Source organism: Equus quagga, chromosome 14 (assembly GCF_021613505.1).
Source record: "Equus quagga isolate Etosha38 chromosome 14, UCLA_HA_Equagga_1.0, whole genome shotgun sequence".
NCBI classification, from domain to species: Eukaryota; Metazoa; Chordata; class Mammalia; order Perissodactyla; family Equidae; genus Equus; species Equus quagga.
This window is the reverse complement of record NC_060280.1, coordinates 89,181,712-89,199,146: the sequence shown is the minus strand read 5'-3', so window position 1 is coordinate 89,199,146 and position 17,435 is coordinate 89,181,712. Positions and strand designations below refer to the sequence as shown.

General features: G+C 41.7%; 1 protein-coding gene and 1 pseudogene across 14 annotated transcripts in view; one reads left to right on the top strand and one right to left on the bottom strand.

Moving 5' to 3' along the window:
• The window catches only part of LOC124252154 (zinc finger protein 266-like), a 66,412-nt gene extending 56,147 nt beyond the window's left edge, over positions 1–10,265 (bottom strand). For 4 of the 14 annotated variants that reach the window (XR_006891921.1, XR_006891922.1, XR_006891920.1 and 1 more), the window contains exons 1-2: positions 1,585–2,479; positions 842–968 (exon numbers count right to left, since the gene is read on the bottom strand). Coding sequence is in view for 11 of the 14 variants with exons in the window: in XM_046685372.1 (XP_046541328.1) it covers positions 842–968; positions 1,585–1,815 (358 nt within the window). In the remaining 3 variants the exon portion in view is untranslated. The other 10 variants (XM_046685375.1, XM_046685378.1, XM_046685377.1 and 7 more) reach the window with 10 other exon arrangements.
• A 5,801-nt stretch (positions 10,266–16,066) lies between these two features.
• Positions 16,067–16,926, top strand: LOC124252157 (TATA-box-binding protein-like; annotated as a pseudogene).
• Positions 16,927–17,435: the final 509 nt, after the last annotated feature.

Here is a 17,435-nt window from a genome sequence, read left to right as displayed (position 1 = left end):
TATCCCACTACTGGGTATCTACAGAAACAACTTGAAATCAACAATCCAAAGTAACATATGCACCCCTATGCTCATTGCAGCACTATTCACAATAGCCAAGACATGGAAGCAACCCAAGTGCCCATCGACTGATGATTGGATAAAGATGTGGTATGTATATATACAACAGACTACTACTCAGCCATAAAAAAGGGCAAATTCACCCCATTTGCAATAACATGGAAGGACCTGGAGGGAATTATGCTTAGTGAAATAAGCCAGACTGAAGAAAGACAAACACCAGATGATTTCACTCATATGTGGAATATACACAAATACATGGGCAAAGAAAACCGTTCAGTGGTTACCAGGGGAAGGGGAGTGGGTGGGCACAGGGGGTGAAGGGGAGCACTCATGTGGTGGCAGACAAGAAATAATGTACAACTGAAATTTCACAATGATGTAAACCATTATGAACTCAATAAAAAAGCGCCCCAAAAAATGCCACAAAGAAATCAAAAAAAGAAGAAACCATGACACCAGTGGTTGTCAAACTTTGTTGTCCATCAGAATCCTGTCCACCGCTTTGGTTAAAACATAGATGTCTCGGCCCAATGCAAGAGCTTCACTCACTATGTCAAAGATGGAGACAGAGAATGCACATTTCTAACACACTGATGGGGATGGTGTTAGCACTAGAACTGCATTTTTACAGAAACCACACTGGATAAAAACCCATTTAGTGCAGAGACTAGTGACTATTTCCACTGTGTGCAGATTTCACTCCACCAGTAGTGGAACACAGTAAACACATCATATATATCTTTCCCGTAAGAGGCTACAGGAAGGATGGCAGCCTTACCTACTGTGGTCAGGTTCTTGTAGGTCTCCAGCATCACATCTCTGTATAGATTTTTCTGGGCTGGGTCCAGTAAAGTCCACTCCTCTCGGGTGAAGTGCACAGCCACATCAGCGAAGGTAACCGAGTCCTAAACCATCACACACAGGCTGGGTCAGTAAAGTTACATCTCCACCAGTGTTCCCCGGGGAATGAACATGGCAGACCCTGATGGCAAGAGAAGTTTTCAAGTCTCTCATCCTCTCCCCCAGGGTGCAATGGTCCTAGGTACTCTTCTCTCTGTCTACACTCACTCATGGCTGATATCCTCCAGTTACGGCTTAAATGGAACCTCTAACACATGAGCTTATCTCACCACAACTGGACTAAAAGCTCTTCTCATCTTATTTCCCTCTTGCAGGACATTCCCAAGCAAACTGTAGACACTTGTCAAAGCTGATGAATGTATAAATTCTTTGAGAAATGCACAGTTTCATCTTCATTACCACAGCAGAACAGGAAGCAAAATAAAAAACATGCAACTGCTATCCTAAGAGACAATATTAGAAAGTAATTATCAAAATACTGACATTATTCACAGGAATCAATCCAAGAGGCTCCACTTTGAGAGGGAATTCAACAGGGACTCAGTTCTTCAGTGGCTTCATTTCTTTAAGAAACTCCAGAGACAGGTCTACCTAGAAGGAAATGTGTCTATCTGGTGGATGCAATATGTCACTTTGTAGAAGGACACACCATGTAATTACCTGAGAACTAGCCAAACAGTCAGTTACCATCCTTTCTGCCTCTGTCTTTTCCTCAGGAAGGTAGAAATGGTCCTTAGAAGGAAACCTAGGAGAAAAGAAAGAAGGCATGAGGACGCAGAGATGACCACAATTCCCACATTCACCTGCCTGGAAGTCATTCCATTCTGGCTTCAAATTCCCAAATATCCCTTCACACTCAAGAAATCTCATACAAATATACACCACTGCCATCAAATGTCAGAGGAGTCTTGTCTCACCTGGAGCCACAAAAGGGGATTGTGAGCCATGCTGCCCATCAGGAAAAGGATAATGGATTCATTTTACAGGGAGGGAAACTTGAGCCCTGAGGAATGTGACTCTTCACTCGTCAAGGCAATAAACTTCATGAATGAGATTATGCAGCCACTCTACCTGAGGCATACGTACCAGGGAGCTGACTTAGAGCACAGCATTCTCTGACCCACCTAAGCTCCTCTTAGATAAACCAGCAGTACGAGTGCTCAGGTCCAGACCAAAGGACTCTACTGTGCAGGTAGAACCTAAAAGCTGCTAAAACATTACACTCTATGAAAATCAGTAACATCAATTGTCAGTTACTGAGGACCAGCTGCACCAGATGTCTCACTAGGAGCTGACAGCTCACTTAAATACTGGGAACAAGTTGAGTATCTGAATCTACTCTTTCAACTCTAAATTTTGCACGATCTAAACAGAAATCGAATATATCTGATAAGAATTTAGTGTCCAATTTAGAACACTCCGAATTAGAAAATGATGTACACTATCTCAATTTTTTAATATTCTCTACATGGTTAACCACTTTCACTACATACATGATCTACACATTCTACTGGATAGCACTGGTCAAGATTGTTCCTGGGCATATGAAGGGAAGAAAAGGAAATCTCTTACTGGGTCAACACTCTTGATCTTCCCTTGGTGGATGCTGGAGAAGTCTGAAGCTCTGGGCCTCCTTTTAAGTTCTTATTGTTGGTTTATTCCTTCAGAAAATAATGCAGAGGTTATGTCCCTGTACTAAGCACTGAGTCAAGAGAAGTAACATACACAGAAAATGTCCTAGGCATTAAAGGTCCAACATTCCTACTGGACAATATAGACAATAAAGTAATAACTGACATACCAACTCATAACTGATAGGGGAAAACAGCCAACCAGGTGAGAAAATAACGGGTGCCCCCCACCCACAAACACACATAAAGATCACACATTCTGTTGGTTCCTAAACCAGAAAATGGCAGAAAAGGGAAATAACCATTACGACTTCTACATCTGACCCTAAAAAACTAGAAAGCCTACATCGACGTTTTTACAAAACAACTTAGAATACATTAAAGTACTGAAAAGCCCCCAAGTTTCTTTAGTTGTCTTTTAAAATTCTGTATTTGAAGGTTAACTTCTTTTTGTTAAAAATCAATAACCTTTCGAGCAATGTCAGCATCATGGCAGAGTAAGCTGTCCCCTTTGGCTCTCTCCTCTAAGTTCCAACCAGTAGGACATCCAAAGACCAACAAAGGACTCTGCACAGCACACCAGCATGCCCAAGAGACCCACGCATCTGTATACCTGTAGGTGGGCTGACTCGACTTCCAAGATGCCAGGAAAGCAGAGGCGAAGCGGCTGCAGCTTCCAAGATCAGAAGTTCCCACCTGAGGAGGTAAGACCTGAAACCATAAAACTCATAAAAGAAAACATAAGCACTCTTTGACATTGGTCTTAGCAGTATCTCTTTCAATATCATGTCTCCTCAGGCAAGGTGAACAAAAGAAAAAATAAACAAATGGGGCTCCATCAAACTAAAAACCTTCTATACAGGAAAAAAATAACAAAACAAAAAGACAACCTAAAACTGGGAGAAGGCATTTGCAAATCATAAATCCGATAATGAGGTATTATCCAAAATATATAAAGAACTGATAAAACTAAACAACAAAAAAACAAACCACCCAAGACAATCAAAAAATGAGCAGAGGACATGAAGAGACATTTTTCCAAAGAAGATATACAGATGGCCAAGAGACACATGAAAAAATATTCAAATCACTAATTATTAGGGAAATGCAAAGCAAAACTACAATGAGGTATCACCTCATGCACCTCAGAATAGCTATTACTAAGAAGGCAAGCTCTAACAGTGTTGGAGAGGACGTGGAGAGAAATGAACCCGCACACACTGCTGATGGGAATATAAGTGGAGCAGCCACTAGGGACATCAGTATGGAGACCCCTCAAAAAATTAAAAAATAGGGCTGGCCCCGTGCCAAGTGGTTAAGTTCGCACACTCCGCTGCAGGCGGCCCAGTGTTTCGTTGGTTCGAATCCTGGGCGCAGACATGGCACGGCTCATCAAACCACGCTGAGGCAGCGTCCCACATGCCACAACTAGAAGGACCCACAACGAAGAATATACAACTATGTATCGGGGGGCTTTGGGGAGAAAAAGGAAACCTTGCCATTTGTAACTACATGTACGGACCCTGAGTGTATTAGGCTAAGTGAAGTAAGTCAGCCGGACAATTACCATACAACTTCAGTTATGTGGAAGATAAACAAATATACACACAGCACAGACTGGTGGTCACCAGATGGGAAGGGGTGGGGGGAGGGTGAAAGGAGTAAGGGGGCACATGTGTATTGTGGTGGATGGCAATAAGACTTCTGATGGTGAACACAATGCACTCTACAGAAGTCGAAATATAGTAATGTATGCTTGAAATTTATATCTTATAAACCAATATGAACTCTATTAAAAAATAATAACTTTTAATAAATCAAACAGAGACCAACAGGCCAAATGCTGATCTATAAATGGTGGCAACCACTGAAGTTCCACACTTCATTATCTACAAATCAATACCACCCTCACAACCCCACAGTCCCTATTCTACAGTTCAGAAGACTAAAACCCAGAAACACAAATGGTCACAAAACCTTGTGTCTAGACTCACAGTATAACTGTCCTTACTAGCAGGGGTCTCAAACTGGGAGTCCTTGGGCTCAACAGGCCCAGGAATCTGTTTAGTCAGGTGGTACCTACATAGAATCTTTTACTTTTCTTATTTTGTAACCGCGATATAATTAACGTACAATTAAATACACACATCTTAAGCATTCAGTGGATGAGTTTTGACAGTTACATATACTCATATATTTACCAGCCTAAACAAGATACAAAACAGTTATCTCCCTACAAAGACTTCCAGCCCCTTCCAGTCCATTCCTTCCTCCTTGCTCTCAGAGGAGTAATTTCTAGTTCCATCAGTTACTAGACACACTATTCTGTAAATGTACCTTAGCAGTTCACACAGCATTTCCAAAGTATATCCTAATTGATTTTTCCTCTTGTTTAGTTTAATATGAGTAAAACATATTAAAATCTCCCACTAGAATTGTGAACTTGTCTATTTTCCCTCCCACTTCTGCCAAGCAAACCCTTATATATTTACAACAATATTACTGAATGGATACACATTTAAATTTTTACATTTTTGGAGAAACAGAATCTTTTATCATAATGATCTCTGTAGCTGTACTACTGCTTCTTGACACTGCTGTCTGACATCAGGATCAGCTTGCTCGGGAGAGGGTTTTTTAGCATGTCATGGGTAGCACTATGTCAGTTTTGGATGCCAGTGTCTGCCAGTAGAGAGTGGCACAGAGCCTGGCTCAATGAAGGCACCCAGGGATTGGTGATCAACAGACAACAGAGATCCTTCACACCACTCTTCATGTGTACCCAGATTATAGCTAAATAAGTGTTCATCACAGAACATATCTCAGTTTTCAGAAATATATTTAATTACTCTAAGGATGTAATGGTGGGAGGAACCCTGTCTTCCGAGCACTCATTCACCAGCCTCGGCTTCTCTGCACACCAGCCAGTTGTTCCCCACGGCCTCCTTATCTGGATCCTCAGCGCTCTAGGTGTTGCACTGATAGTGGCACCCGATTCCCTCTCCCCATCTACCCCCCACTCAGAGGACTTTGCATCCAGATGTTGCTTACTGTCTGCCCAGTGAGTGCTGACTATCGCTGGTCCTGGCAACCTGGCAAACTTCTTCACCATCCAGTGGGCTGCCACGATATCTTCTCCAACAAGTTCTGAAGACCAGCTTGGGGAGAGGGCCCCCCTACAAGTTCAGGTTTCCTTAGAGACTTTCCATCAACTCTAGGATATCTGTTACAATTCTCCTTACATCCTCGTATTACACTTCTCTTGTTTAAATCAAAGTGTGATTTCTGTCTCCTGATTTGACGCAGACTCAGACAATTGAGAAGAACAGTGATCCCTGGGGACAAACAAGTGAAGAGGAGATTTGGGGATACATTCAGCCAAGTCTTTGGACTTGAGCAAAGAGCTGACCTTGCCAAAAGGAAAGATGATCACAGAATCACAGTATCGGCACATCTGCACCAACTTTCTCCTCACAATCCACATCAACTGTTCACTATGGCACAGCTAGCTCACTGGGACACCCAAGTGGCAAAGGGAGAGGGTAACATGGATATTACTAAGTCACATGGAACCTCCAGTGCTTTCTGGATACCCACATTGTCAGGGGAGTCTTCTGGTCCTTTACCTGTGGAGTGATGCTAGCCCCCTAGATGCATCAGTGTCTATGAAAAGTCAAACAGGAGGGGTTACTCTGGATGTTCAGTCAGGGAATCAAAGGCCTGATCTGGGTAGGAGAAGGAACCTCCAGGTGGACTACAAAACTACTCTGTTTATTAACATAAACATTCGCTAACATTGATAATAACACAGTGAATTACTGACTCAGATGAATTCCTTGAGTGAAGCTGCTATTCATAAAATTAAAACACATCCATACTTTCTCCTATTTTCTCTTGACTGACATCATTTGAATACATTTCACTTATTTTTCCTGTCAGGTAGACATTGAAGCTTAGAATCCTCCCTCAGCATTTTTCCCAACCAAATGAAAGGTCTCTACTGTCAAATCTGGCTGTCATAACCCTCAAGGCTCTTCCGTCTTTCACCCTAGAAATGTAATCGACCAAATACAGAACACTTTTCCCATCTCCTACTCCCATCCCTTCCAACATGGCTAACTCCTGTGCCTTGTCTTTTTATGACAAATATTTATCAATTCTCTTTCTTACCTTCACCCACCCCCATATAAGGAGAGAGAAAATAATACTGTCCTCTACTTTAGCTCCAGAACCCTAAGCAATTTGTAATACATTTATTTTCTTAGAGAGATGTTTGCCTCTTCCAATAGTTTACAAATTTCGAAAGAACTGGGTTGTATTTTTCCGTAAGTACTAATCAAGCATTCAAACATTCACTAAGTGGGGGTATAGCCTCTAGTAAAAGAATAGATGAAGGAAATGCCTGGATTCTTCCCCTTTTACCTTCTACAAAACTCCCAAATCATTTCATTTATTTTCTTTTCCATAACAATCACCTACATCTAGGTTCCATGATCGTGTTTTAAAACTTATTCATAATAAGATTCTATCTGACTCCACACCTTCACTCTCATGTTTCCTGAACTCCATTCCCAAGGCAGGAGTTAGTGGGTTCCATTTAAGCTGTAATGGATTCGAATCACTCTCCTGCTAAAACATCTCAGAAGGTTCCATGCCCTTAGAATATTGTCCAGAGAATCTCATGCCCCTGGTCCTGTCCCTGCTCTCCACTCTATCTAAACCACTCTGTTCTGCTTCTGCCAACCCTCTTTCTTCAGTTTAAGAAATACACCAAGATTGCAACTATGCTGGATTTTGCTCATCAAGTTCCCTTCACCTGAAAAGTTCTCACCCACTCTACAAATCCTCACAATCATTCAACAACCCGACTAGATCAATCCTGCTCAGGCTTTGGTTCACAACTTAAATCTCAACCCCTCCCAATATGTATTACTACCTCATATTAAGCCACTCTGATGTCCATATCACAAGCTTGTCAGTGTTCATTGAAAATCTGTATTCCCAGATAGACTAGAAGCCCCCTGGTGGCAGTACCATGCTTTGACAGCCTTTGTTTCTCTGTCCCTGGAACAGTGACCAGCTCACTGGAAGAATTCAATGACTATTTGTGGATTCTCAGACAAGTGCATTTCCTCACAAGAACGTTACAGTACAGTATGCACAAATAAAAGGAACACAAAAATAGAATTAGAAGACAACAAATTAAATAAGAGTCACATAAAATGGTTGTGCACAATATAATATAAACCAAAACACTGCACTTCTGAAAAAATATTTGAGTATTTTTACTTAGGATGAAAGTAAACAAGATATTCTTTTTGAAAACAAGTGCCTTGACGTTAAAAGCAAAATTTGTTCTGATATTTCCCCATAATTTTTAGATGTTTTTAAAAAGTTGATTCAGAAACAACCAAATGGCACAAGACCTATAGAAGAAAAGGGTAATATCCAACAGAAGTATATTTCCCCTTTGACCTAGAAATCCAAGCTGAGAAGCGTACCTGAAGATATATCTCCACAAGGGTGAGACAACAAATACAGAAGCTTACTCACTGCAGATGATTAACAGATGCTAAGACAATTATTAGCAAGCTTGATGGAAACATACTCTGAGTATCACAATACCACCCACAGATGACTTTCTGATTCACAAGGAAAAGTCTACCTTTAAAACAGAGCGCTCTGCTGATCACCTTAAGCAAGTGATCAAAGCTGGCATCACTGAGGGCTGGCATACACGTCTGTCTTCCCCGTGGAATGCCATTTCATGTACACATCAACTACAAAATATTTTGAAATGATCTGAAGCCTCTACACCAGGAGTTGGCACACTTTGGTCACAGGCCTGTTTGGGTAAATAAAGCTTTGTGGGAACACAGCTGTGCCCATTTGCTTCCTTAGGTCTATGGCTGCTTGCCCACTACAAAGGCAGAGCTGAGAAATTCTCACACCTTACGGCCTGCAAAACATCAAGTACTTACCACCTGGAACTTTTCAGACAAAAAGTTTGCCAATCTCTGCTCTGGACCCAATTACCAGCTGGCAGGAAATACAGGAAATGGAGGAAACATTCAAGCACACTGTGAAAATAAAATCAGAAACATCAACATATGTGACTTTCCAAAGAACACTTGTGACTTTTCTAAAACTCAATATAATGGGACAAACAATATCACTGATCTAATATTAAAAAGACTTTAAGATACAAACAATTGGCATATATAAATCTTGATAGGTTCCTAGATCCAAAAACATATTTGGGAACAACGTGGAGAAGTTTAGTTTTTACACAGAGTAGATATGAGATGACATCATTATCTTTAACTTTCTTGGGTGCAATAACAGTATTGTGGTTCTAGGAGGACAATGTCCTTACCTTTAGGAGATGCATTACCAAGTACTTAAAGGACAAGTATCATGAATGCAATTTACTTTTAACACTCTAAAAAAGTTCACCATACAATGTATTTATTTATCTACAGAGGCACCAAACATACAAAATGCTAAAAACGGGTGAATCTAATACAGTGAACATTCACTCTACTGGATGTCCAAGTATTCTGCAGGTTTAAGATTTCACAAAAGAAAACTATGGGGGAAAATACACTGGGTCCAAAATCCCGTTAATAGTAAACTCAATTATTATAAAACTGGCGTTACAAAGCCTCCATCTTTTTCTCCTACAGGCCCTCGTTCTGAAGTTCTGTGCAGATGGACCGGCCTAGGAAGTTCAGATGATGAGACAGCTGGGTATTCTTGCTTTTATTTAAAAGTAAGACTTGTGGTCTACATACGTTTATATATTTACAGAGGAACATGCACACCCTTGACACCTCTGAAATGTGAAAAAAAACAAAGTCACTTACGTCTAAGGGCTTTAAAACGGCGCTGGGAGCCATTAAGGAAATGGGTCTTACACAAGTCTTCATGGAGCAGAACAGGAACTTTCCAACTGAGTCACCGGAAGAAACCTGCAGCTCCTCCCAGTGAGGGGCTTTGCCTCCCACTAACCGGCCTCACCGATCAATTACCTTTAGCCAAGGCAATTAGCATTCTTTGTAATGCAAACCTCCTCTCTTTAAAAGCCCCATTAACTCCCCTGGGGACACTGTGAGGGTTTCTACCTGAATCCGTACTCCCGGAATTGCAATTCTACGATCCCCAAATAAATGCCTCTCTGATTCTCTTTTGGCGGTTTATATTTAGGTTAAGAGACCTAAGAAACTATCTTATTTTCCGTAATATTCAGAAATACAGAACGCGCCAAGACAAGGCCAAATTCCCCGGTGACACGTTCTCTCGCCCAGGAAAAGCAGCAGAGGCCCCCGAACCACTTTCCCCCGGACTCACAGCCACACGGCGGGGGCGCAGGTCCTGAGAACCGGAGGGCGCGGGGCCTCAGCAACGGAACTCGCACAGCGGAGCTGCTTCTCCTTCTGGGGAAAAGTCTCGAAGGTGATTCGGAGGCTCTGACCAGGGAAGCGCAGGGGACGCCAACGCCCCGCGAGGCGCCCTTCCCGCTCCGGCTCAGCGCGGGGCCCAGCGGCCGGGCGGACGAGCGGAGGCCCGGCCTCTCTACGGAGCCCCTGGGGTCCCGGGCCGCACCTGTCCTTTAACGCCCTCCGTGCGCCCAGGGCCCTCCCTTCACGGGCCGCACCGAGGACGGAGCCACAGCACGAGGACCTACGTGACTGCTGCACGAAGCGTGGAGTCCCGAAACAAAAAGACCGCGCGAACCAGTGACGCCACTTCCGCTTCCTGCCTCGGAAGTAGGGGGCGGGGCCCCAGGGCTCGGGCTGCCAATCACGTCCGTCCATTTCCGGCAGAGCAATTGTAGTTCTCCCCGCTTGGGCGCCGATGGGCCCTGGGGTCGCTCCGCGCGGGGCTGGGGGCGGAAACAGGCCCAGCAGCCCAGGTGGAGGACGGAGGCCGGCCTGTGGGCGGGGCTACGGGCTGGGGGCGGGGTCCATAACCGTAGGCGGGGTTGGAGGTGGGACCAGACCCAGGGCTCAGTTCTGACGTCGGAAGTGATTAGGTGTGGTTGGCGACTCAAGCCGCCGGGTACTCATCTAAAGGTTTTCTTCCTGCCTCTCCAGCTTCCTGGATCCCCCTGACAAGGATTCTCCAGTAATGATAGACCTGAGAATGCATGAGATAGTCGGTCTCCGCCCTTCGATCCATCTTGTATTGGAACTTTATTTCCCCTTATTTATTTTCACTTATGTTGCACGCTGCACTAAACTCTAATCATTCCTTTGTTTTCAGTGTAATGACATTTTTCTGTAAGTTTTACTTTTTTCTTCTTCAAATATGTATTGCTATCGTTTATTTTTCCTACCTTACCACGATCCAGGGCCTCCCGTACTAAATTGTGAAATAGCGCTGATACTAGACATCCTTAACTCAGGAATGGTTCTAAAATTTCTCGGGTAAATCATAAGTTTGCTGTGGGTTTCAGTGGGTGGCCTTTGTGACGTTAACAAAGGTCTTTTAAAATCCTCATTTACTAGCACATTTTACCGAGAATTGTTCATGTGCATTATTAAGTGTGTTTTTGTATCTATTGAATTGATAGCTATTTTGCTCCGTCAATATTTCAACTGTTGCTGTACAAAACATTTAATTTTTATGTAGCCATGAAAGTGTTTTTCAGAAAATAATTTCTGGGTTTACTGCCTTGCCTTAAAAATTCTCTTCAAATTCTACATTACAGATTTCCTAATTTTCTTCTAAAAGTTTTTATTTTTAATGGCATTTTAATCTTTAATCTTCAGAGTGTATTTTGGCATGTGGTGTGGTACGGTAGTGGATGCCCTTATTTTTTTCCTGCAGTAAGATGGTCAATTGTTATAGTATCATTTTTGATAAACTATCCTTGACCTACTGATTTGAAATTCCACACTTATTAAACAAATGCCTATATATAGCTGTGTCAGTTTCTAGACTCTTCTGTGCCAGTAGTATTTACTTATGCCCATAGCACATTCTTTTGGTTACAATAGTTTTACATTAAGTTTTAATATGTAGTGGTTAAAATATAATGGTATCTAATGTTTCTTGCATCCTACTGCTCTGTGTGCTTCAGAGACAAATATTTTCTGCTCCTGGTGATGTAGCTGCTATCATGATTTTCTCTTTTGTGTTTTGGAACAAATAAATTGAAAAGTAATTCACATGCCATACAATTTACCCATTTAAAACTATAGCATTCAATGTCTTTCAGGATGTTCAGAGTTATGCAACCATCACAATTTTCCAAACTTTTCATTACTCCAGAATTACTGTTTGACTGTCATGCCCCATTTTCCTACTTCCTTAACATCTAAGCTCTCGTGAATTTACTTTCTCTATATCTAGATTTGTGTTTTCAAAACATTTCATGTAAATGAAATCATACAATCTTTTGTCAATAGTTTCTTTTTGCTTAGTATGTTTTTCAAGGTTCATATATCTTGTACCATATGTCATTCCTTTCTGTTGCTGAATGATATTCCATTGTATGGATATACCGCATTTTATTTATCTCTTCATCAGTTGATGCACATTTCGGTTGTTTCCACTTCATGGATACTATGAGTAACGCTGCCATGAAAATTCCTGTGTATCCTTCTGTGCAGACATATTTTCATTTCCTTTGGGTATTCTATCAGTCAGGGTTCTCCAGAGAAAAAGACATATGGCCCTGGACCGTATTGTAAGATCAGACAGATCAGATATACATATAAAAATAATATAATGAAATTCATAAATGTATATATATAATGAATTTTATTATAAGGAACTGACTCATGTGACTATGGAGGCTGAAAAGTCCCATGATCTGCTGTCCCCAGGCTGGAGACCAGGAAACCCAGTGGTGCAGTTCAAAGGCCTGAAAGCCAGACAGCCAATGGCATAGACTCCAGACCATGTCTCATGGCCTGAGAACCAGGGGCACCAAAAGAATGGGAACATTATCCCAGCTCAAGAGTGAGGCAGAGAAAGAGAATTCAACTTTCCTCCACATTTTTGTTTTATTCAGACCCTAAATCGCATGGGATAATGCCCACCCACATTGGGGAGGACAATATGCCTCACTCAGTCTATTGATTCAAATGCTACTCTCCTTCCAAACACCCTCATGGTCACGCCCAAAAAGAAAGTATTCCCAGATACCTAGACATTCTGTGATGCAGTCAAGCTGGCACCTAACATTAACTATCACAGGGATATACTAGGAGTGGAATTGCTGGGACCTATAGCAACTATATGTTTAACGTTGAGAAGAACTGCCAGACTGTTTTCCAAAGTGGCTGCATCATCTACAATCCCACCATCAATGGATGAGGGTTCCAATTTCCCCACATCCTCGCTAACACTTGTTATTGTCTGTCTTTACGTTTGTTTAACCATCCAGTGATGTGAACTGATATCTCACTGTGAAGATCATTTTCATTTCCCTAATATTAGTGGTGTTAAGCATCTTTTCATGTGCTTGTGATCATTTCTAAATTTTCTATGGAGAAATGTCTGTTCAAATCCTTTGTTCACTTTAAAATTAGATTATTTGTCTTTTTGTTGTTGAGTTTTAAGAGTTCTTCGTATGTTCTGTATGTAAGTTCCTTATCACATACATGAATTGTAAATATTTCTCCCACCCCATGGTTGTCTTCCATTTTCTTAAGTGGAGTGTGTCCTTTGGATTCCAAAGTATTTAACGTTGATGAGCGTCCTTTGAAGTACAAAACTTCTTAATTTTGATGAAGTCCAATTTATCTTTTGTTTTTTTGGTTGCGTTAGGTATCACATCTAAGACATTGCCAAATGCAATGCATGAAGCTTTTCCCCTATTGTTTATTTAGCAGTTTTATAGTTTTTGTTCTTACATTTAGGTCTTTGATCCATTTTGAATTAATTTTTGTATATGGTGTAAGGTAAGGGACCGGCTACATTCTTTTGCAGGTGGATCTCCAATTGACCCAGCACCATTTGAGGAAAAGATTATTTTCTTTCCCCATTGAATTCTCCTGGCACCCTTCTCAGAACTCAATTGAGAATATACATGAGGGCTTATTTCTGGACTTTCAATTCTATTCCAGTAATCTATATATCTGTTCTTAAGCCAGTAACACACTGTTTTGATTACCGTAAATTTGTAGTAAGTTTAAATAGGCTGATAAGTTCAATTCAAAGAAAGAAATAAGACAAATGGAAAACATAAAATAAGATGACTAAATGAAATCCAAACTTATTACAGTTACATTATTTATAAATGGACTAAATGCTTCGATAAGTAGTAAGGATTATTAGGGTGGACTTTATAAATATCAAGATTCATGCACTAGAAGAATCTGATTTGAATACCAGCCTGCATAAAGGACAAGAGTGAGAAAATGTGAAATCTGAGTGAGGTCTATTGATTAGTTAATAGTATTTTATCAATGATAATTTCTGGGCTTCAATAATTATACTATGGTTACCTAAGATGTTAAGTTAAGCTAGGGGTAGCCCTATTTTTACAACCTCTCTGGATGCCTACTTTTATTTCAACATGGGAAGTGTGTTAAAAGTCCTGATTTTAAAAGTTTCACCTCTATGATTTTTTTTAAAGATTTTATTTTTTTCCTTTTTTTCCCCAAAGCCCCCCAGTACATAGTTGTATATTCTTCGTTGTGGGTCCTTCTACTTGTGGCATGTGGGACGCTGCCTCAGCGTGGTTTGATGAGCAGTGCCGTGTCCGCGCCCAGGATTCGAACCAACGAAACACTGGGCCACCTGCAGTGGAGCGCGAGAACTTAACCACTCGGCCACAGGGCCAGCCCCTATGATGTTTTTTAAAAGACATTTGAAAACTAATGATACAGTAAGATTGAGAAACAAAAGGAAAACAATATGATATAGCTACATAAAAATCTGGCAAGCAGATTTTAGTAGACAGCACATTTTTACACTTGAAGTTACAGATTCTTCTTTCTTTTATTTTTTTATTTTTTTATTTTTTTATTTGTTGGTGAGGAAGATGGGCCCTGAGCTAACATCTGTTGCCAGTCTTCCTCTATTTTATATGTGGGACACCGCTGCAGCATGGCTTGGCAAAAAGAGGAGGATTGGTGGTGGATGTTAGCTCAGAGCTAATCTTCCTCAAAAATACAAACAGAAAAAAGATAGTCAAAGCCTGAACTGATTACACAATAGGAAAGAAGAAAGTCTGAAAAATAATGAGCTATGCATTTCATTTTGGAGGCAGAAAAAGAATAACAAAGTACAATCATGCATCACTGAATGATGGGGATCCGTTCTGAGAAATGTGTCATTAGATGACCTCATCATTGTGTGAACATCATAAAGTGCACTGACACAAACCTAGATGGTATCAACTACTACACACCTAAGCTATGGTACCAATCCTAGGAGAGCACTGTCAGATATGTGGTCCATCCTTGAACAAAACGTCATTATGCAGGGCATGACTGCATATGAAGTTTGGATTTCCATTTGGTCAAATCATGGATCTCTTTTAATTTACAGTTTATATGCAATTTTTTATTCTGCAGCTATAGAAAAATATTATACATATACATATATACATCATATAAACACAGACACAGCTGTATATAAATTTCGTAGCTAACCGTTGCTTTCTTCCCTGGTATCTAGGGGTTTATCTGTCATAGTTGTTTTTAAATCAGTAAGTAATATAAGACCAGCACTGTTTGCTGGACCTGATATTTTCTTAATACATAAGATTTCAAGGTTCCTTTTGGGGAGGGAGGGATACTTGTAGCCACCTAGATCCGGAGCCTTTTTACTTTTTTTCTTTCTTTTTGTCTCCTGTCTGATCCTGAGATGAGTGGTTTTTTCTTTTTTCTTTTTTTTTTTTTTGGTATTTACCTGATAAGCTCCTGGTGGTCCTGAGCGGCCCCTGCTGTGAGCATGGCCTCCCTTTCTAAGTGTCCCTATCAACCTCAGAGTGTCTGGGGGTTGCAACCAAGGGAACGATTGTGGTAGAACCCTGATTCTGTGATAATTTGGGTTTCAGGAGGATGCTCGTAGCCTGCTGACAAATAGTGGCACTCAAGAGTGCCAAGTAGACAGCTGAAGATGTACATGCGTCATGACCCAGCAATTTCACGCCAAGGTATATACTCCCCGGAAGACATGTGCAGGAATGTTCACACAGCATTGTTCTTAATGGCCCCAAAGTGGAAATGAGCCAAGTGTCCATAAACAGCAGAATGGATGAACCAATTGAGGGATATGTCACAGCAAAGAAAATTAACCGACTTCAGCTAGAGGGAAGACACATCAACATGGATGAGTCTTATAACGTTGGGCAAAAGAATACAGACTACATAACTCAGGAGTACACATTTTGCATGCGGTGACAGGAAACGTGGAAGGAATAAGATTTCAGCATTATAAGACAGCGTCACTGTTTCTTAATGTATGTGAAGATAACCCAGAGAGCTGAGGAAGTTGCTAAGAAGAGTGTGCTGGGGATGCTCTAGGAAAAGACTGAATGCTGAGGCACCATGGCTCCTGGAATCCCTGTCTTTAGTCCAATGATGCCTTATGGTACAGGACTGACTCCACAGCCTATTCAGAACACCAAGAGTCTGTCTATCATGGAGGAGCAGCAAAGGCGGCGGCAACAGCAGCAGTAGGTAGTGGCAGCAGTTCAGCAGTTGACATCCCAGCAGGCAACACAGGGGGCCTCGAGCCACACACCACAGCTCTTCCACTCACACTCTTACGACTGCACCCTTGCCGGGCACCACACCCCTGTACCCCTCCACCAGGATGCCCATGACCTCCATCACCCCTGCCATGCCAGCCTCGGAGAGCTCTGGAATTGTGCCGCAGCTGCAAAATATTGTATCCACGGTGAATCTTGGTTGTAAACTTGACCTAAAGACCATTGCACTTCGTGCCCGAAATGCTGAATATAATCCCAAGTGGTTTGCTGCTGTAATCATGAGGGTAAGAGAGCCCCGAACCACGGCACTGATATTCAGCTCTGGGAAAATGGTGTGCACGGGAGCCAAGGGTGAAGAACAGTCCAGACTAGCAGCAAGAAAATATGCCAGAGTTGTACAGAAGTTGGGTTTTCCAGCCAAGTTCTTGGACTTTAAGATCCAGAACATGGTGGGGAGCTGCGTGCGATGTGAAGTTCCCTGTAAGGCTAGAAGGCCTCGTGCTCACCCACCAGCAGTTGAGTAGTTATGAGCCAGAGTTATTTCCTGGTTTAATCTACAGGATGACCAAACCCAGAATTGTCCTCCTTATTTTTGTTTCTGGAAAAGTATTAACAGGTGCTAAAGTCAGGGCAGAGATTTACGAAGCATTTGAAACCATCTACCTCATCCTAAAAGGTTTCAGGAAGACTACGTAATGGCCCTGGTGTACTCCTGCCTCCGCTACCCACTTGCATTTTGAAAACACATCAGTTTGGGTACATTTAAGTGGTGGTGGTGTGGACGATTTGGGGAGAAGCCAGACGTTCTAGTGGGTTGCTGTACCAGGTGGGGCTCTCCCGCACGTGTCCCGCAGGGAGGCTGCGCAGGGTGTCATCTCTGCACAGAGAACACCGCAGCGTTACTGTAAGTTGCTCACACTGGGCTACTATTCGGGCAACGCTAGCCATTAATTTATATTTAGATTTTTAAACACTTATTGCTGTTGACAGTTGGTTTAAGGGACAAAACTTTAAGTGTTAAAGCCACCTCTACAATTGATTGGACTTTGTATTTTGGCTTGTTTCTTCCCCATAAACCACAGTTTTTATATTTCTACCAGAAAAGAAAAAATCTTTTCTAAAAGTGTTGTTTTCTAGTTGTAACTCCCGAGGGTTATTTTTGTGCCAGACACATTCTGCCTTTTTAGCATTGCAAGACAGAACAG